The 21938-nt window shown below is 42.2% G+C and overlaps 2 protein-coding genes across 2 annotated transcripts in view; both read left to right on the top strand.

Annotated features, from left to right (window-relative positions):
- Positions 1-21938, top strand: part of LOC310991318 (NACHT, LRR and PYD domains-containing protein 3-like) — a 95298-nt gene that overhangs the window by 19079 nt on the left and 54281 nt on the right. Inside the window, 5 exon segments of the mRNA XM_083978974.1 lie at positions 6219-6394; positions 7163-7336; positions 12475-12648; positions 14130-14303; positions 15044-15217. Coding sequence (XP_083835100.1) covers positions 6219-6394; positions 7163-7336; positions 12475-12648; positions 14130-14303; positions 15044-15217 — 872 coding nt within the window.
- Positions 1-21938, top strand: part of LOC310991813 (caspase recruitment domain-containing protein 8-like) — a gene marked incomplete at its 3' end in the record, with an annotated part of 87992 nt that overhangs the window by 54553 nt on the left and 11501 nt on the right. The gene's annotated exons all lie outside the window — the stretch shown is intronic.

Genomic DNA, 21938 nt, shown 5'->3' with positions numbered 1-21938 from the left:
CTTCCGTCTTAACGTGGAGTATGTCTGGATGCAAACGAGAACAAATCTGACACTTGAGTCTCTTCTTGCAATTCTTACTCAGGTGCCCAAAGGTTAGACATCCAAAACATAGGCCTTTAGATTTCAGGAAGTCTATCCGTTCTGTGTTTGTCAGCTCTTTGATTTTATTGCATGAGGAAAGTGCATGATTCTTCTGGCAGAATAAGCAGGGTTTGTGAAAGGCTGTCACAACAACTTTTGCAGGGCTGCTTTTCTTTACAGTTGCCTCCATGTTTGTGTCCTGTACACCTGTAGCAAACATGCTCTCTCTTTGTCCATATTTCCTGATGTTTCTCTCTTTTGTAGCCTTTTCTTTTCCTTTGAAGGATTGTGGACTCTCTATAACATCGCCGAAGAGAGGATCCATAGCCACCTTTGCTTGTCTGTCAATGAAGTCCACTAGGTGAGAGAACCTTGCTCGTCCTCTTCCTTCTTCATGGATCTCGAATGCGGTCGTTCTCCACTTCTCTCTCATCTTATAGGGAAGCTTTGAAATGACAACTCGCATATTTGTGGGATTATCCATTTCTTCCATAAATACAATGTCATCCATTGTGTTCCTGCATCCAATCAGGAAAAGAGCATAAGCATTCAATGCCTTACTATCTTCTGGTTTAATCTGAGGCCATCTTAAGGCTTTATCCATGTAGGCATTTGCTATCTTCAGCTCGTCACCATATTGTTTCTTGAGTAACTTTCTGGCCTCATGGTAGCCTCTGTCAGAAGACATATGCTCACAGCTACGAACAAGTTCCTGCGGCTCCCCGCTGGTATACTGCTCTAAGTAGTACAACTTGTCTTGAGAACTGTCTGTCTTGCTGTCCACAGCATGCTCAAAGGCTCTGATGAAGGATTTGTAAGTGAGAGGGTCACCTTTAAAAACTGGAATGCCTTTAGAAGGGAGATAAGACCTTGATTGTTGTTTTACAAGCATCTCCGTGATCGCATTCTGCTTCCTCATAACCTCATACAGTCCTCCTCCACTGTCTGCCACTTGTGGGTTGCTATTGCCACGAGGTTGGTTCTGTTGAATGTCCTGTAAAGACTGCTCCAACATGCCAGGAACATATGCTTCTTGTCCTCCTGCAGCAACCTTTGAGGTTAGCATAGCAACCTTTGAGGTTAGCATAGCACCATCACTTTCTTCTTTATATTTACTTTGTGAACGCCTTCGTGATGCATCACTGTGAATACTTCCTTTCACACTCTCATATTCTTCACACACCTTGAGCTTTGCATCAGACTCTGCAATAGCTGTTTCCATCGCAAGCTGTTCCATTTTAGCTTTAAGCTGCAGCTCTTCTCTCTCCAGCAACTGTTTCTTTTGTAACGCTGCTGCGCGTGCCTTCAAGGCTGCATGCTCCACAGCTGCCTTTAGCGCTACTGAAGTCCTACTATCTGTTGATGAAGAAGCTGAGGATTTATTTTTGCTATGACGACCTGCTCCAGCTTGTGATACACTGTCCTCTGCTTTGACATCATCTTTGATAGTTTCATCTACTAATTTCTTCCTCATCGCAGCACACCATTTTTCAGTGTCCACAACAAAGTTTACCAAAGGTGTGTTTTTTGGCTCATACCACTCACGTTGGTCTCTTTGTCCTTCCTCTTTATCCATAAGAGCAACAACTGCAGTGTTTATATCCTCAAACTCAGTGATTATTTCGTGAAAATTATCATGAAGCAATGCATCCACTTCATCCACATTGGAACCATCATGCTTCAGGCTTTCAATATTGTTCATCATGCCTGTAAGCTGGGATAATTTTCCTCTCCTTGAGGCAATAAGTCTGCTTATTTTGTCACATATTGCCTTTTCTGTGGGCTTTGGCGCCCTCTTCTGGTCAGATTCCTCCATAGCCACAGCACCACAGCACTAGCCACTTTACTTAGAATTCAGCTTAAAACAGTCAGTTCTTCCAGGAAACACTAATGTCCATCAGTTTCTTCATAAGCACATCAGTTTTCAATGACTAGCTGATATCCAAATCCACTTTCATGAAATGCCTCCACCATGTGCTGCGCCTCTCCACCAGGCTAGCATTAGCTTTCCATGTGTTAGCTTAATTAGCTGTTGAATTCTTGTTGCAAAGCATCCACAGACTTACGTATTTCAGTTTGAGGACTTGGGTTGTCTCCTTATCCATGAAGAAACAGCTTTAATCCGGTTCATCCGTTCTTCTTTCCACTGAGAGCGGAGTTTTTTGACTCGCATGTAGCGGCAATCTTTCTTCTTCAGGCTACTCGTTTTGCCACTACTATTAAGCAGTCTTCTTGGCAGTAAGCTTGACACAGAAAAAGAGAGGAATCTTCAAAGTCAGTAACTAGGTTCAAAAATAGTTTTACTTAAAACAAAAAAAAAGTTACAAGATTCACTCTGGTATTCTCTTCTTATTATTCTTGTCAAAAAAACTGTCTTGCTCCTTAGGCTGCTTAAACTGGTCTGAGAGCTATGATATCATCCACAGCATAATTAAAGGAGCAGTTACACATTTTAAATAAAAAACTATAAACTATTGCAAGCAATACAAGTATGGCTCTTACAAGAGGTCACTCAGAGGTCAGTGTGGTGTGATGATGATGATGATGATGATGATGATGATGATGATGATGATGATGAGCTGCTCTCAGATGAAGCTGCTAACAGAACAGCTGGATCAGCCACTGTAGCTGAAGCTGAGCAGATGTGATGTAGATCTGAGTTTTCCCTCTTTGCTTGGTTCAGGGTCAAAGGTCAAAGGTCAAAGCAGCTTCCCAGTGTGAGAGGTCAGGTTAAAGTCCTGTAGCTCAGAGAACAGTGTTGGTTTGATGATCCCACTGTGGAGACACTGAGGCTCATGAACATCAACACTGGGCTCCACAGGAAGGAAGCTTCAGCTCATGGTCACATGACATTAAAGGAGTTTACTTCCTGTCCACAGTGTGTGGAGCAGCCTCTGGTCACATGTCTCCAGTGTCAGTGAAAGGTCAGAGGTCAGCTTCAGACAGTGGACAGTGTCTCCTGAGCCACTGTGACTGTGTCCACAGCCTCTGGAGCTGAAGCTCCATCCAGCTTCAGCTCCTCAGCTGCTCTCTGCCAGTGGAGCTGTGAGGAAGAGACCACTTCACAGTCAGTGTGGACAGCAGGAAGCAGCTGGGACACAGCAGCTCTCCGTCTACCTGACAGGAGCCTGAAGCTCGGCCTTCAGCAGCATCTGGTCTGATGTGGATCGGCTGTGGATCCGGGTCCTTTCAATGTGTTTGTGCTGCAGCGTCTCAGTGAAGATCACACTCGTTCTTCTCCATCATCAGTGAGGTCAGCTGAACACCTGTCAGGTGTTTGTGCAGGAGGCTCTGGACGTTAGCTGAAGGTCACCTGGTTGTTTCTGCAGGTCTCAGTAGCTCCGGTGGTGGACTGAGGCCCAGCACTCGTCCTCCTCCAGGTCCCAACAGAACCAGAACCAGAACCAGAACCAGAACCAGAACCAGCTGTCAGGATCAGACTGAGGCCAACAGGCAGCGGCGCCGGATTCATTTTAGAGGTGGGGGGGGGGCATGGAGGTTCGGTTGTTACGGGGCATAGATTTACACACTCACTGTCGGTGCAATAGTCATATTGTAGCATATGCACGCAGTGATGCGTAATACCAGCATAATGCGTAACCCCCCCCCGTCCGCCAGCGTCTCCCAGACCGTCATGCCTATAATTTATCAAAAAAAGAAAAAGAAAAAGAGAAAGCCCTGTAGCCCTGTTTGAGTAAATAAAATGTTGTGAATACACCTCTTAAAGCCCATTTGAGCAGTTTCTATAAACTGCTAGGTTCTCAACGACCCGACCCGGTCCGATCCAGGTGTTGAAGCCTGGACCTGATGCAGCCGGACTCACGAGCAGTCTCTCGGCTGGACCAGGGAAAAAATAAAAAAATAAAAATAAAAGAAGCCCGTGGTCCGACCTGACCCAATTTTTAATCAGAATTTTAATAATAGAAAACATCATTTGTGAATTTGAGATCTCTAAAATATTAGTAATGTTACTTTTACCATGCATTTAGTTTTTCTGTAGGTAAATTAATCATCATGGATCAAGCAGAAAATCAGCCTTTGTAAAAGCCGAAGTAACAGTTTATGAGCACTCAGGTCTGTGGCGCATCAGTCTGCAGCAGCTACTTTTCACCTCTTATTCTTGTCATTCATGTTTTAATAATAGGAACAATGCTTAAGGTCAACGCCTGCTAAGACAGACGTTTGGACTTTATGTAGCTCAATAACTTTGTCTCAGTCCGTGACTGTGCTCGCTTCATATGGACAGCTGTTATAGACCATGGGCCAGCTGTGGTCACAGGAGTTATTACAATGTTTCCATTTTGTTTTCGCGCGTGTGTTCTTTTTCTCACAAGTTATGGTTTTTACTGGCAAAAAGAGCCAGTTAGAAATGAATAAAGGAAAAGAAAAAATAATATCCAGGAGACTTTGTCCCGTCCTCAGGACGTGCGCGAGGGAGGATCAGCTGGTGGCTCAGGTGTAGTGATGTCATGGCTGTCAGCTGCACATCTGTCAGCAGGTCCGCTCGACCGCTCCACACACACTTCACAAACTTTAGGAATAAGCTAGATGTTGATTTTGTAAACAGACAGTGACATGCTGGAAATAAGCAGACACCATACTCGCCCTCGTTAATATTGATTATTGAATTACGTAACGTCATAAATCTCTCGCCGCTGTAGTCCGGTTCATCACCTGTCTGTCTCTGTGGGTGTGTAGGCTACGTCATCTCCAGGTGAAACAACTGTAACAACTGTAAAACACCTGGAATTGATAATAACTAAAGGCATTTATCACCAAAGCTGAACTAGGCTAATAACACGTCAAGTTAATTCATCTTTTCCTCGCATTTTTTCAAAGTAAACTTCCCTTCGCTCACTGGCAGAGCAGAAGTTGCACTTTCTGAGATGGTGCACTAGGTCCACAGTGTTTGTGGATGAAGCCTACAGGATGAGAAGGTGACGAAGGTGAAGGTGACAATAATAAGCGGAGGGAGGACGATGAAAGCTGGAGAAGCTCCGCTCAGCTGTGCATTCACGTGAGCACCATATGGCCACAGAGACTTGAATTGAGACTATTTACTGGGCTGCACTACAGGCAGAGTAGCATTAGATTTGATTTCAAATTAAAGATTCTTCTAGTCTGTGTTTTATTGGTTTATTTAATTTGATGTGGGTGGGACCGGGGGAATTATTGAAACCGGGATAGAGGCCTATGGTGATCAGCGACCGGCAGAGCAGGGGCGTAAAGTGGGGGGGGCAATGGCCCCTTGGCCCCCCCCCCATTCCGGCGCCCTTGCCAACAGGTATTGATCAGATATTGATTGTACATGGACAGACTGAGCTGAGGTCAGCAGCAGCTGATGAATCTGTGCTGACATGTGGATGATGTGTAGAAGGCCACATGATGAAGATCCACCAGAACAGCTTCTCATCATCACTATCAACTGGTTTAACACTTTCAACACCAAACGGATGAAAACTAAATGAATTAATTTTGTTTCTTTTTGAAACATTCAGTACAAAAAGTGAATGAGCCATCTCAGAGCAGCTTTACTGAACAAACACTTTATGAAACAAGAAGACAGGAAGTGACTGACTGTCTGCTGTAAAAACTTTATTTACAAAGAAACAGAACAATCTGCATCATAGGACCACACGTTCTGATCCACATCACACCTCACATCTTCCTCATCGTCCTGCTGCTCGTCTTCCTCTCCTTCATCGTCCTATTGGTCATGTGACTAAAGAGTCTCACCACCTGAGGATGTTTCCTGGATGAAGCAGCTGGTTGATCTGTTACACAACTTCAATCAGCTGTTTGTCAACAACAATGAAAAGACAAACTCATCAGTGTGTTTCAGTCCCAGTGTGAACTGCTGTTCACTTCAGCTTCAGTTTACAACCAGAGGTTTTCTGTTCTGACAAACAGTGAAAGAAACTCAACATGGAGCTGTTCAAACCTGTTGTTTGGTCTTGAGATTTAACATTTTTAAAATGTTTTAATTTTATGTCAAAAGAACAAGAAACATGTTGATTGTTCAGTCCACACAGACTGATGTGATGTTGTGTTCACTGAGTTAAAAGAACCGAAAAAAGGTTCAGAGACACATTAAATAAAACAACCACTCTATCTTCTTCTTTTATTCTTTATTCAGATTGATCGGCTGCAGTTTGTCAGAGATCAGCTGGTCTTTTCTGGTCTCAGCTCTGAAGTCCAACCCCTCCCACCTGAGACACCTGGACCTGAGCAGAAACTACAACCTGCAGGATTCAGCAGTGAAGGATCTGAGTGGTTTTCTGGAGAGTCCAGACTGTAGACTGGAGACTCTGAGGTCAGACTCTGTTTTATTTCTGTGCTCAGATGAATGTGATGTGAAAGTTGTGTTGACACTGAGCTGCAGACATGAGGCTGATCCACACTGAGGGTCGTCATGGTGACGGCTGTGTTCTTATTCTCTGCTTTTAGTCCAGTCAGCTACAGAAACACATGTAATGTGTCAGACAATAACTGATCTATAATCAATAGCTGGTGGCTCCTCCTCTTTCCTGAGGCTCTGTGATGATTGTAGTGAAACATTCAAAGCTAACATCCCATAATAAACAGGTGTGTGTTTGCTGGTTTCAGCTCTTTGAAGAAGTTGGAGCAGGTTCAATCTGTGAAGTCAGTCAGCAGAGTTCAGCCTCTCATGTTTGTTGTCATGACAACAGAGTTCAGCCTCTCATGTTTGTTGTCATGGCAACAGAGTTCAGCCTCTCATGTGTGTTGTCTTTAAAACTTGAGCGTGGTCAGTAAACCTCTGATCAATGTGGCTGCTCAACATGAGTTTGTCTGGATGGAGCCACAGGTGGAGCTGACAGGTGAAGAGGCGGAGTCACTGCGTCTGTGTTGAAGCAGCAGCAGCTTCTCATGAATATTAATGAGCTGTTTTCTCTCTATGTGACTGTTTAACCTGCTTCCTGTTGCTTCAGCTGTTGGACTTTGATTTTCTAAACTTGTTCTTTCTGAAGCTTCTTCAGCTCTGAACAGATTGATGATGAGACACTGAACGCTGTCAACAAGGAGCTTTGTCCTCAACTCACTGCTTTTATTCTTTATTCAGATTGGAGGGCTGCAGTTTGTCAGAGATCAGATGTTCTTCTCTGGGCTCAGCTCTGAAGTCCAACCCCTCCCACCTGAGACACCTGGACCTGAGTAACAACAACCTGCAGGATTCAGGAGTGAAGCATCTGAGTGGTTTTCTGGAGAGTCCAGACTGTAGACTGGAGACTCTGAGGTCAGTTCACTGACTGTTACTGTTGTAGATCTGAGATATTTGATCCACAACTGAACCTGACTGATCTTCGCTCAGAACTTGAATCATTGACTTTGATGTCATGAATGAAGGATGTTTGAAATGTTTCCTGTTGTTCTTCTCTCCAAGGTTATTGTTGTTAACGAAAACCAACAAAATGACAAAAACTAGAATTGAAAAAACATTTTCGTTAAATGAGATGAATAAAAACTATGATTAGTGTGTGTGTGTGTGTGTGTGTGTGTGTGTGTGTGTGTGTGTGTGTGTGTGTGTGTGTGTGTGTGTGTGTGTGTGTGTGTGTGTGTGTGTGTGTGTGTGTGTGTGTGTGTGTGTGTAAAAAATATAAAATATATAATATAATATAATATAATAATAATATAATATAAAATATAAAAGCCTCATACTGAACCAGTTCTTTTGCCACCAAAGAACCAATGTTGGACATGAGGCATTGTAAGGTTAACATAGAAAAGCTAAGCACATCAGCATCAAGCTGAGGTGGAGAAGTTCTCAGCTGTCTGGCTCTGTGCACGACCAGATAAATGTCCACTCTTAGTGTCCAAAACATTCACTGTGTTCACTTTGTGATGTTACAGTTTTTCTCGATTGTTTACACACATTTTCTGAAAGCATGCCTCATACTCTCAGAACTCTACACACAAATCCAAAAAAACACACACAATGGGCAAAACCTCTCACTGCTCCTGCAAAATGAAACTTTACATTCAAAACAATGTTATTTCTTCTCAAAATGCTATTTTAGTCTCAAATGACACACACAAACTATCATATGACTAGACATTTATAACAACCAGTTGAACACTGATGTGCTCAGTGTAAAACACTAGGATGAATGGAAAACACTTCTACTCCATTCCTCATAATGACTTAGGCTTTTTTTTTTTTTTACTGTAACTACAGACAGTATGTAAATGTGTTGTAAAATATTTTAGAATATTGTTTTTATACTCAGAACACTCAAATACACGGTAACAAATGAAATGCGTGAAGACGCGACCGAGGTGGTCATGTGGCGATGCAGCCGTGCTGATCTGACCACAAAAAAAAAGGAGTGGGTCGGGGTCAGCTGGTTTACAGCCGGCCAATTTTGAAAGACTGAAAACATAATTTTGATGAGATCAGACTACTGTTACATGTAGCTCACCTAGTAGAGCAGCACTCTTTGTAGTCAAAGACTTTGTTCTAGTCTAGGTTCGAATCCTTCCATCAACGTGCAATTTTGGTGATCAATGCATTTTCTTTTCTCATCATCATTATGATCACTGCTATATATGTGTGTGTGTGTGTGTGTGTGTGTGTGTGTGTGTGTGTGTGTGTGTGTGTGTGTGTGTGTGTGTGTGTGTGTGTGTGTGTGTGTGTGTGTGTGTGTGTTTGTGTTACGTATGTGTGGCCTCTGTTTGGTTTCTCTCTCTTGGTGCCAGTTCATCACTGCCTGTTTCCCGTTTATGCTAAGCTCTGATTGCTAAATGTAAAATTGTGTGACAGGTGTTTACCCATGTGATGAGTCAGTGTGCATAGTAGGGAAACTAACTTTAGAATTTTGAATAACAGTGTGTTACTCGTGAAAACAAGAGATTTTCTTCATGAAAATTGAGCCAAATGCAGAGAATTGTGTGTAGTGTTTTGAAAAAAGAGTGTTTTAGAACTGCAATTTGAGTGTAAAGCAGGAATTGTGCTTGTAGTTTAGCAGAATTGGTTCAGGGGGTTGGTGCATGAGTTTGATGCAGGCGCGTAGGCAGGAGTGGGCCTGGCCGGGCCAGTGCCGCCCACACGAATCACTGGCCCGCCCGTCCACGTTTCATAAGAAGAAAAATGTAATTGATTAAATTAAATTAACTGCAGTTAATCGATCGTTTTCAATGGGAGTTGTTCTGTGAAATATAAACAAACAAAGCCGACAGATGTAGCGGATCTCTGTTTAAAACGTTGGTGCAGCGCACTGAGCACACAAGGGAGAGAGGAGGTGAAAAGAGACAATGTTACCTGTTGTAGTGTATAATACTGGACTCAGCCATGTAGCACGGTCGCTAAAACACCTAGACCAGTGAGTAGGCTATAACGAGTCAAAAAGCTGCAGACACTGATAACTGATCACTGCCTGAAGAGTTTGAATAGCCTCTAACTTCATGAACGCAGCAGCTCAAACAGACCCGCTGCTTCAGCATGGTGACGCTTTGATAAATACAGCGGATCTGCGCTGGTTTACCCGAGCTTAATTTTTTAAAAAAAGGGAAAAAAGCGCTCCTCGCGGTGGAGCGGCGTTTCCTCTACTACAGCTGATCAGCTGACATGTGGTCAAGACGCAGCTACAGACCTTTATAGTCACAGGTGCATTTCGTTTTTATATGACTTCAACCAGGGCCGGCCCCTGGCATAAACACTCTATGCGGTTGTTTAGGGCCTCAGCCGACAGGTGGGGCCACATGATCAGAAAGGTACTGGGGTTCAATTCATTTTAACACTGCGGTCGGCGCGCGCGTTTACGCGACGGTCTTGATATGTTTTTGTTTATATTTCGGTCATTTTACGCCGTAGAAACGCGGTTTAACTGCTCCTGTGACCGAGGGTCGGCTCTCCTCTTTCAAATACACCCGCCCTCGACAACCATGTTATTCACAGCCAGGGTTTGAGAGCCAGTAACAGAGCATGGTGCACGCAGCGCTCCCTCTCACTGTGCGTAATTGGTTGAATCCGTTGTCCGTCAACTTGAGCATACGTGATTGGTTGAATCGCCTGTCAGTCAACTTCGGCCAACCAATTGGCACTCTGGGATCACTAAGGTCCTTCCTATCACAGTTTTAGCTCCATGGTTTACCTACAGCGGCTGGCATGGAGAGGGACGGCAGAGGAGACCGAACCTGTCAATTAAAACAACGGTGAAGTTTCAAACTCGCAGAATCGTTAGGAGAGAGAGAGAATCAGTGATGACGGTGCTTCAGACGCTGAAAGTTTTGACTCATCTGATGAGCAGGATTATTTAAAATTAATATATATGTATGAGAAAGTTCAGACTTAAACTCAGCTCCAGCTCTGTATACAGACCTGTTGAGCTCTTACACTTTTTTTTTTTTTTTTTTAACCTTTCACACAGCACAGACACAGTGACAACACACATTATATGAACAATGTAAATTGTGTGTTTTCCATTTATTTATTTCATTGCACAACAATTCCATTTATTTAGTAAATATTTTTGTTTTAATTTCTCATTTAAAAAAATCTGATGAAGCTTTGAAGTCAATATTCAGCTTCTTTTATCTCACATTTGAGACATTTGGTGAAAATAGAATGCCAGAATGACAACATTTATGCTCAAAAGGCGATTTTACAAAATTTCATTTTAGACTTGTTTTCTACACTTATCTATTACTGTATTCATATCCTATTTCAAGCTCCAAAAGAGTTTGTTCTCATGACTGAAGGAGTGTTTTCACAAGGGATTTGAAATTTTTCAGAAAATTTGGCCTAAATTATTTCTTTATACAGTGTTCTAGGACAAATTGGCCTCAGTGTACTTAGAGCGGAAAATTAGACATAAAACACTTGAGTATTGTTACATCTGTCTATCAAACACGTCTGTATTCAGTTTTAAGCAGTGTATGTGATTTGGTGTTTGCGCTTAGAGTGGGCCACAAACAAAAATCTTGTTTAGGGCCACCAAAATGCTAGGGCCGGCCCTGACTTCAACCTCAAAGCTGTCTGTCCTCAGACTGTCCTGACCTGTCCCTGAACATCACACAGGGACAACATGGAGCTGCCTGTGTGATTGGTTACTGAGTTTTATTGTTTACATAGGTACAGTTAAATACAGTTTATCATCATAGTGGCAGGAAAGATCATTTCATCTGTATGTATCAAATATTAGTGTTGGTCAAGAGCTAGTTACAAAAAAAAAGAAAAAAGAAAAAACTTGTGCAATAAAATGGTTGACAGTGATGTGCGCTAGATGAAATGCACTGTCCTGAGAAAAGATGGCCCATCCGATTTTGTACTGGCCCACCCAAAATTAAAATTCTGCCTACGCCACTGGTTTGATGTTGAGGCCGTTGTGCCTCAAGAACCAGAAATTGTGTGTAAACAATCGAGAAAAACTGTAAATACAATACAACATGTGAGGTACTGTATTGTTATTTTTGCACTGATATGTCAAAAAACTGCAGTAACTGAAAACATTTTTTAAGTGGTATCTTTTGTCGAGTTTATTACACAATACTTTGATCTTTTTGAATCAATGACCCAAAGTATGAAAAAAACTAAAACTAATAAAAACTAAAACTAAAACTAAGCATTTAGAAAAAAAATGTAAACAAACAAACTATCAAACCTACTCTAAAAACAAATTGAAATGAACTGAATTCGAGAAAAAAAAGGTTCAGAGACACTGTAAAGAAAAACATGAAACTATCCTCTTCTTTTATTCTTTATTCAGATTGAGGGGCTGCAGGTTGTCAGAGATCAGCTGTCATGGCAACAGAGTTCAGCCTCACATGTGTTGTCACGACAACAGAGTTCAGCCTCACATGTGTGTTGTCATGACAACAGAGTTCAGCCTCACATGTGTTGTCATTACAACAGAGTTCAGCCTCACATGTGTGTTGTCATGGCAACAGAGTTCAGCCTCTCATGTGTTGTCATGACAACAGAGTTCAGCCTAACATGTGTTGTCATGACAACAGAGTTCAGCCTCACATGTGTGTTGTCATGACAACAGAGTTCAGCCTCTCATGTGTGTTGTCATGGCAACAGAGTTCAGCCTCTCATGTGTGTTGTCTTTAAAACTTGAGCGTGGTCAGTAAACCTCTGATCAATGTGGCTGCTCAACATGAGTTTGTCTGGATGGAGCCACAGGTGGAGCTGACAGGTGAAGAGGCGGAGTCACTGCGTCTGTGTTGAAGCAGCAGCAGCTTCTCATGAATATTAATGAGCTGTTTTCTCTCTATGTGACTGTTTAACCTGCTTCCTGTTGCTTCAGCTGTTGGACTTTGATTTTCTAAACTTGTTCTTTCTGAAGCTTCTTCAGCTCTGAACAGATGATGAGACACTGAACGCTGTCAACAAGGAGCTTTGTCCTCAACTCACTGCTTTTATTCTTTATTCAGATTGGAGGACTGCAGTTTGTCAGAGATCAGCTGTTCTTCTCTGGGCTCAGCTCTGAAGTCCAACCCCTCCCACCTGATACTCCTGGACCTGAGTGGAAACAACCTGCAGGATTCAGGAGTGAAGGATCTGAGTGGTTTTCTGGAGAGTCCAGACTGTAGACTGGAGACTCTGAGGTCAGTTCACTGACTGTTACTGTTGTAGATCTGAGATCTTTGATCCACAACTGAATGAATGAATGAATGAATGAATGAATGAATGAATGAATGAATGAATGACGTTTGAAATAGTTGTTGTCTCATGTTTCCACTTGTTCTTCTCTCACACTGACAATGACTCTTCACTTTCAGCTCATTTCACTCCATAGTCATCAATAATCAATAATCTGATTGTGTGTGTGTGTGTGTGTGTGTGTGTGTGTGTGTGTGTGTGTGTGTGTGTGTGTGTGTGTGTGTGTGTGTGTGTGTGTGTGTGTGTGTGTGTGTGTGTGTGTGTGTGTGTGTGTGTGTGTGTGTGTGTGTGTGTGTTGATGATCCACAAGAACATCGTTTTACCATCACTATGAACTGGTTTGAACTAGTTTTAACACTTTTTCTAAACTGTTAAAACACAACTGCTGAAACAGTTCATTTAAAGCAAAACTAAAAACTTTCTGTTTTGGTTGAGTTTGGCGGCGCCAGTGGACCAAAGCAGTAGTGTTTTGCCTGAAGGAAGACTCCATTTCCCATGAGCACCAGCGCGTAGCGTCGTAAACATCCTGATCTCCTGGTGCATGGAAATGAACAGAAGACGTATAACCTAAGTTTCTGTCTCCAGCAGCTGTTTGAGGGATGAATAGTGATGAGCTAATGTATCTGTAGTGGCTGTTTGTCAAGAATCTAAAAAGTATCAAAAAACTAAAATAAACAAAATCAAATCAAAGGGCCACTGAGGCACCTGACTCAGTGACTTTACGCACGCAGGGAGAACATAATGTCCAGGAAAAAAATAAAGTTTCTCATCATGGGTTTATTTCCAACAGTGAAGAGAACAAACAAAGAACAAAGGGTCCTTGCCGCCTCCCTTGTCTGTGGTAAAAAACCATGAGCCCACCCAGGTGCCTGGCCTCCTCTACCTGTCCACCATACTTCTAAACTCCCCGGTGCCTTCAAAATAAAAGCATTAACAAATAACTCAGATTAACTCAAATAATACTACAAATAATAAACAAACTTAAAGTATATTTCTGAAAACTAAACAACAAAATATAACTAAATAAGGGATTAAATATTACAAAAATAACAAATAGCTCCAACACCATCTACACAACCCAACAGGAAGGTGTCACATTGCTTGAATATCACTATTATTTGCAAGAATCCCTCCTCGTCATGAAAGTGAAAGTGAAACTTAAGTGAGAGCCGGGTTCCTACCATCCACCTCGAAGCTGCTTAGTGCCAGTGAAGGTGACACAGACCCCCTCAGGCCATGACAGAGGTGGTGACTTTGTGGAGCAGTCTGGAGCAAGAGATAAAGTACAAACGTAAATATATTTAAAAAGAGGTTCACACAGACTGATGTGATGTTGTGTTCACTGAGTTAAAAGAACTGAGAGAGTTCAGAGACACTGTAGTAAACAAAACAACAACTCTTTATTCTTCTTTTATTCTTTATTCAGATTGAGGGGCTGCTGGTTGTCAGAGATCAGCTGTTCTTCTCTGGTCTCAGCTCTGAAGTCCAACCCCTCCCACCTGAGACACCTGAACCTGAGCCTCAACAACCTGCAGGATTCAGACCTGAAGGATCTGAGTGGTTTTCTGGAGAGTCCAGACTGTAGACTGGAGACTCTGAGGTCAGACTCTGTTTTATTTCTGTGCTCAGATGAATGTGATGTGAAAGTTGTGTTGACACTGAGCTGCAGACATGAGGCTGATGTTATACTGATCCACACTGAGGGTCGTCATGGTGACGGCTGTTTTCTTCTTCTCTGCTTTTAGTCCAGTCAACTACAGAAACACATGTAATGTGTCAGACAATAACTGATCTATAATTAATAGCTGGTGGCTCCTCCTCTTTCCTGAGGCTCTGTGATGTTTGTAGTGGAGCATTCAAAGCTAACATCCCATAATAAGCAGGTGTGTGTTTGCTGGTTTCAGCTCTTTGAAGAAGTTGGAGCAGGTTCAATCTGTGAAGTCAGTCAGCAGAGTTCAGCCTCTCATGTTTGTTGTCATGACAACAGAGTTCAGCCTCTCATGTGTGTTGTCTTTAAAACTTGAGCGTGGTCAGTAAACCTCTGATCAATGTGGCTGCTCAACATGAGTTTGTCTGGATGGAGCCACAGGTGGAGCTGACAGGTGAAGAGGCGGAGTCACTGCGTCTGTGTTGAAGCAGCAGCAGCTTCTCATGAATATTAATGAGCTGTTTTCTCTCTATGTGACTGTTTAACCTGCTTCCTGTTGCTTCAGCTGTTGGACTTTGATTTTCTAAACTTGTTCTTTCTGAAGCTTCTTCAGCTCTGAACAGATGATGAGACACTGAACGCTGTCAACAAGGAGCTTTGTCCTCAACTCACTGCTTTTATTCTTTATTCAGATTGTGGGGCTGCAGTTTGTCAGAGATCAGCTGTTCTTCTCTGGTCTCAGCTCTGAAGTCCAACCCCTCCCACCTGAGAGAACTGGACCTGAGCAGAAACAACCTGCAGGATTCAGACCTGAAGGATCTTCGTGCTCTTGTGGAGAGTCCAGACTGTAGACTGGAGACTGTGAGGTCAGTAGAGGGATGGATCAGTCCATGCTGCTCTCATCTCTGTTGTCATTCTCAGTGTAGATTATGTTGGCCGGTGCTGTAGATGTCCAGGAGTGAGGCACCAATGACCTTTCTTCCTGCACTGCAGGGTTTTTCAGTTGGAGGTGGTTCAGTTTCTAAACCACACAGTGATGCAGCAGGTCAGAGTGTTCTCAGTGTCTCCTCAGTAGAAGGAACACATGATGAGAACCAGGGCTGCTTTTTGAGACAAACTGTTTGTAAAAACGGGCTATACAAATAAAATTGCCTTGCCTTGCCTTGCCTGGGTTTCATTGGCCAGTGATGTGATGTTGTTAAATGAAAACCAAAGTCCCCCGTATGGAGGATTTGAAGACATGCAGAACAATCACAGAGCCATCACTGCACTACTTATAGTCGGGGAGCCACAGGCTCAAAAATGGGTTGAACCTGACATCGTCCGTTATACTTTTTATTTGTGTTTTTTCTGTTAACTTTGACTCTAAGGAACAATAATTGAGGGGTCTGCTCTGCCGGAAATATCGCGAAAAAAAATTGTGGCCATTTCACTGTATGCACCCTTTATTTTTCGACAGGAAATTGTAAAAAATGATTTTTTTCTTCAAATCCTCAGTAGCCTGGGTAGGCTGTCAATGAATGCATTTCAGATACACAGAACACATATGGTGACAACATCCACTGAAAAAATAACTCTTAAAACACATTTTTACATGATTTTGTATCAATTTTATGGAAAAAGATTAGGCGTTTTCTCACTTTTTCCCAATATTTTCATCTTTACTTCATTGGCAATCAACTATGGGTCCAGGTTATGACATCAGTCAATGTGTCATCATTTTCAGCAAACAGTATACTCATTCCAGTGAAAAAATTATAAAAATCCAACCAAAATCATTGGTTCTATGATAATTTCACTACTAGCTGGCAATCAACAGGCTCAGAGCCTCAATAGAATTTTAGGCTAGGCCTACTCTCGAAATTCCAAAAGACATACTGGATGTTTAGCATCATGGTACACTCACAAACACGAACTTAGTATTTGAATGAGTTGGAAACAACCAACAGTTACCAGTGTTTCTAGTTTAGCTGTTAGTTGAAATTCAACTCCCGTGGGAAACCCCCTAAAAAAAGTAGTTGGGGTACCTGTAACCAGACTTTCAAAAATTCTGAAATTTTTAATTTGGCCTTAAGTAAGTTGTGAGGGGTCAAACTAGGGGTTTTTCACGATTCTGAGTTGATTGCAAGCATTAGCTTTTCATCCAAAACACTACTTGGTGTAAAAAAAAAACAGCCAAATCCCCTTTTCCTGTTCATCGGAAAGGAACAACCCCCTCCCCCCACCAATAGAATGTATTAGAAGTTATTCCTTAGCATAACACAGGTTGTCTTTAATGTCACATACTCAATACAATATAACTTACATTCTACCCCTTTTTCTTGGTAGGACCCTCCAGGATTTTACAATGTTTTAATTGCAACTATTAACGCAAATTCAACCAGTCCTCATGTATTCTCATCCGCCACGCAATTTATCACCACAAACTCTCTGCAAATTTGCTATCATAGACCGCTGTGGCTAGTTATGGTCACAGGAATTAATGATGTTGTCAATAGCTGTGATTTTTATTTTATTTTATTAATAATAATTTTTAATTATTGTTTTCATATATTAAGCTATTATGTGGATTGGGAGTGTGAGAGAGAAAAAAAACACTGGGTGCACACCAGATTTCACATACCAGTAAAAGCTGAAATGCACACACACACACACACACACACACACACACACACACACACCCTTCTCACTGCTGGGTATACATGTAAATTAAAAAGTTGCTTCATTGGTTTCTTTTTTTTATTATTTGCCATGGTAAATAGGCCTAAATGTTGCTTAGTGGTAGTTAGTTGGTTGACAATATACAACTTTTTACGTCTGATACATTAATATTATCTACATATTTTTTGAAGACGTTTTTCATGCCACTACATTGATTACATGCATAAGAAACCTATTGTCAACTTAGCTTAATTGTTAGTTGGCTAACAGTAAATATCATGGCTCATTAGCCAACTCTATGTATGTGTTACACACCCCAAACTGCATCTGATGATCATTTCATTTTCTTAAATGCTCGCTGACTGCCCCAATCTATGGCTAAGGCCTATGCATGGTCTTAGAGAGGATGTGTGCAGTTGATTGATTGATTCTTTTTAATGACCACACAGCCAGGCTGGTGGAATTTGCTTCCAGGACAGCTCATTGGTACAGGTTCCTTCCAAACATTTAACTCATTGAGTGCCAACCACGTAATTTTACGTTTATACGTTTTATTTTTACATTTTTTTCCCATGTGTTGTGTGCCAAAAACCTAATTTTACGTGCCCTCTAGGAGCCAAAATGCGTTCTCAAGTGCCCTCATGGGAGCCAAAACATGTGCTAAAGTGCCCACTAGGAGCCAAAACGTGTGCTCAAGTACCCTCTAGGAGCCAAAACGCGTGCTATAGTGCCCTCATGGCAGCCAGAACATGTGCTAAAGTGCTCTCTAGGAGCCAAAACGTGTGCTAAAGTGCCCTCTTGGGAGCCAAAAACGCATGCTTAAGTGCCCTCTAGGAGCCAAAACGCATGCTTAAGTGCCCTCATGGCAGCCAAAACGTGTGCTCAAGTACCCTCTAGGAGCCAAAACGCGTGCTAAAGTGCCCTTATGGCAGCCAAAACATGTGCTAAAGTGCCCACTAGGAGCCAAAACATGTGCTAAAGTGCCCACTAGGACCTGGACCCATAGTTGATTGCCAATGAAGTAAAGATGAAAATATTGGGAAAAAGTGAGAAAACGCCTAATTTTTTTCCATAAAATTGATACAAAATCATGTAAAAATGTGTTTTAAGAGTTATTTTTTCAGTGGATGTTGTCACCACATGTGTTCTGTGTATCTGAAATGCATTCATTGACAGCCTACCCAGGCTACTGAGGATTTGAAGAAAAAAATCATTTTTTACAATTTCCTGTCGAAAAATAAAGGGTGCATACAGTGAAATGGCCACAATTTTTTTTCGCGATATTTCCGGCAGAGCAGACCCCTCAATTATTGTTCCTTAGAGTCAAAGTTAACAGAAAAAACACAAATAAAAAGTATAACGGACGGTGTCAGGTTCAACCCATTTCCTTGAGCTTTTGAGCCTGTGGCTCCCCGACTATTATGAAAGAATATATAGTAATATATGTCAAATTAACCCTCCTGTTGTTCTTCTGGGTCAAATTGACCCAATCTGTTCCCTTCCTCCATCCTTCCTTCTTTCCACAATCCTTTTTTCCTTCCTTCCTTCCCTTCGTCCTTACTTCTTCTTCCTTCCTCTTTTGATCCAATTGACCTGATCTGTTCCCTCCCTCCATCTTTCTTTCCTTCCTCTTCCCCTTCCTTCTTTCCCTTCTTCCTTCCTTCTTCTTCCTTCCTTGAACGAGTCTGTTCCTTCCCTCCATCTTTCTTTCCTTCCCTTTTCCCTTCCTTCTTCCCACAATCATTTTCCCTCCCTTCCTTCCTTCTTTCCCTTCTTCTTTCTTCCTTAAACAAATCTGTTCCCTCCCTCCTTCCATCTTTCTTTTCCCTTCCTTCTGTCGACAATCCTTTTTCCCTTCCTTCCTTCCTTCCTTCCTTCCTTCCTTCCTTCCTTCCTTCCTTCCTTCCTTCCTTCCTTCCTTCCTTCCACAACTGGGTCCTTCCTTTTTGACCCAGTTGGCCCAATCTGTCTCCTCCCTCCTTCTATCTTTCCTTCCTTTTTCCCTTCCTTCTTTCCTCCCATCTTTCCCTTTGTCCTTCCTTCCTTGACCCAGGAGGACAACAGGAGGGTTAAACAGCAGAAGCTGGCCCACAGCCTGTAAAAAACATGTTTTTATGATCCAAACACAGCAACACTACTCAAATAAACAACTAGACATCAAACTTCATGAAGCACCTCTGTCTGGACCCAGTCGCCACATTTCTGGCTTGTATACTACTGTACATTATGCAAAACACATCAGCTACCGCTCATATGAAAGAGCCGGCTGCAAAGATTGGAACAACACATGCTACACAGAAGCATGGCAGAGAGAGAAGACAAAAACGAGCAATGTAGAGCAATCACAGACACTGCTTGGCCAAAACATGGTTGGACATTTCCTCTAACCTTTGCTGTTTTGCCGTGAAAAGTTTGTCTTATGGGTAAATCCACAATATTTCCAGTTTGAACTTTGACCGGTGTTACATCTAAATCGGTCCGGACGGGCTTTAGGAGCGGGTGAACCTTTGTGAGCTGCACACAACAGCCTGTACGTCACACACAAGGGGGTGGATCGCACTACACGCAGGCGTAGCTCACGGTCGGCCATATTGGAACAGGCAACTGTCTCTGACTCTGGCTGCAGTTACAGTGCAGTAGATGATCCACTCATCTTCACTAAAAAAACGATTCATAACTCTGTGAAAAATAAATCAGTATGTAGCTATCAGGGGTGGATTGGCCATAGGGAGTACCTGGAGTTTTCCCGGTGGGCCGGTCACTAATGGGCCGATAGACGGCCGTTTTTTATTTTATTTTTTTTAATTTAACTTTTTTTTTCGCCATGCCTCGCTTTACCTTGGTAACTATTGTAACTCTCCCGGCCCAGGGAGAGAGACATGTGTAACACTAATAGAAAGAGTAGTTATTCTGAGGAATAGTATGACACCAATATCTAAGCTCTAAGTTCAGTTGGAGGATTAATAAGCAAAACACAAGTGTTAAATTTAGACAATAACTGGGTGCATTTATTCACCATAGAGAATAGAAACACTTCTCTCCATAAGGTCTAATTCACCTCTATGTTATGCTTTGACAAAATGGTAAAACCAAATACAGTAGACCAAGTTCAAGTGAAATTAAATGTACCTGTTTACCTCAGAGCTCTGTAAGATATCACAAAATTTAAAAAAAACACAATGATTCAATTGGCCAATGTAAATTACTGTACCCGGGTACTGAAAATAATAAACTTAAATGAAATCACCTCCACTATAAAGTGGGATCTTCCTCAGAAAAGGAAATTAGTTCTTTAGTTCAGTTCCAGTCATTTCAAGTTCAGTTTAGTCAAGTCAAAAGTTTCAATGTCTCCTTCTTAGTTAGTTCAGTCTCAGTTCAGTTATGTAGGGGCCCCCTTTTTATGTTGTTTTGTCAAGTTCTTATCTGGAATCCAGTTGAAGCTGTCCTGTTGTTTCCCGATCCACGGAGTGGCTCCACTTGCAGCTGTAGTAGCGGCCTGGCTGCCGCTCACCTGCTGAACCCACCGCGAGTCGCCGTTGTCTCCTCTCAGAAGTCAACCATAAAAAAAACCCAACCGGAGAATAGTCATCAAAACACACTAGTTAGTTATCCTCCTTAATCTTCTGGCAACACAACGTCGTCCCGAACAACTTTAACCTCTTCTCGGACAGCAAAAACATAAAACTTAACCGATATATCAACATTCACTCCACGCTGCTCACGAAAAGCTGCATTCACACTTGCGTTCATCTTATTTTCTGTTCACTTCCTCCTTCGTCCTCATTTCTATCGCTGATTTCTGGACCCACTGGTGAGCGTAATACGCCACTTGTGGACATTTATATGCTACTGCATGCACAAATCTCAACACTTAAAACCATATACACTATGTTAAATTTATGGGGGCTACACATGCATCGGCTCGGCCCACAGTGCTCAGCTGCAGACACAGCAGAGAGGTGACGATTGGCCCAGTGGCTTGTCTACCTGGCCCAATGGCCCTATGAGAGGCCACCGAGGCCCAGGAGTCCCACCCACGCATGTTCTAGACCCCCCCTCGTCCAATCACTTTTAATGATGAGGAGTCATGATGAGAGAGAGAGAGAGCGAGAGAGAGAAAAAAACAACACACCAGCGCACGAAAACGGAGAAGAAAAGTAAAAAACGCAAAGGCGGTGCGGAAAAATGAAGGAAAAGTAAAAGAAAAAGAAAAGCTCTAGCAGCACAGACTGCTAAAAGTACAACAAATATGCAGATGTTTGCTGCAGGGGCCGTCTGGCCTGGCCAGGGCTAGAAGCACCGATGCTGCAGCTTCAGCAGCAGGTCCTTCACGTGAGTCTGAAGGGAGTGAAGCTCCCGTTACCACCGCCCTTATGGTGCAGGAGGAGGCTGAAAAAATAAATGTTGAGAAGACTCTCCACCATGTGAAGGAGGTAGTGATAACCGTGTTAAGCAGGTATGTGCTTTCCAGAATGGTGTGGATAAACATTCATTAAAATACTGTAAATGGTCCAGAACGGTTTCTAAACTGTCTATGAACTCAACTTGACATAATAAATAGCAAACTATGGATGGTGTGGTGTGTTACAACTAAATCTAGTTATCTAAAGTATTGGAAAACAATAACCATATTCATACTATCCTGATTAATTGATTAGTTGCTTTTATTAAAGTGCCAACATGCACCTTTCTTCGTGCTCACACTCCAATTTGGTCATGAAGGACATTGAGCTAACAACTTAACATATATGCATGCTTTCCATGTTTTTTTCAGTCAGTCTTTATGGTTTATTGTCCTTTCAACAGTTTAACATTATACAGTTAAAATTAATAAAACACTGATTAACTATTGTCACAATAAAACATCTGCATACATATTACTCATGATGCAGTACACAAATTACAAGTATTTCCTGTCATGCTTCA

The sequence above is a fragment of the Trachurus trachurus genome (assembly GCF_905171665.1).
Source record: "Trachurus trachurus genome assembly, chromosome: 9".
In the NCBI taxonomy this organism is placed as follows: Eukaryota; Metazoa; Chordata; class Actinopteri; order Carangiformes; family Carangidae; genus Trachurus; species Trachurus trachurus.
This window is presented reverse-complemented; position numbering and strand designations above follow the sequence as displayed.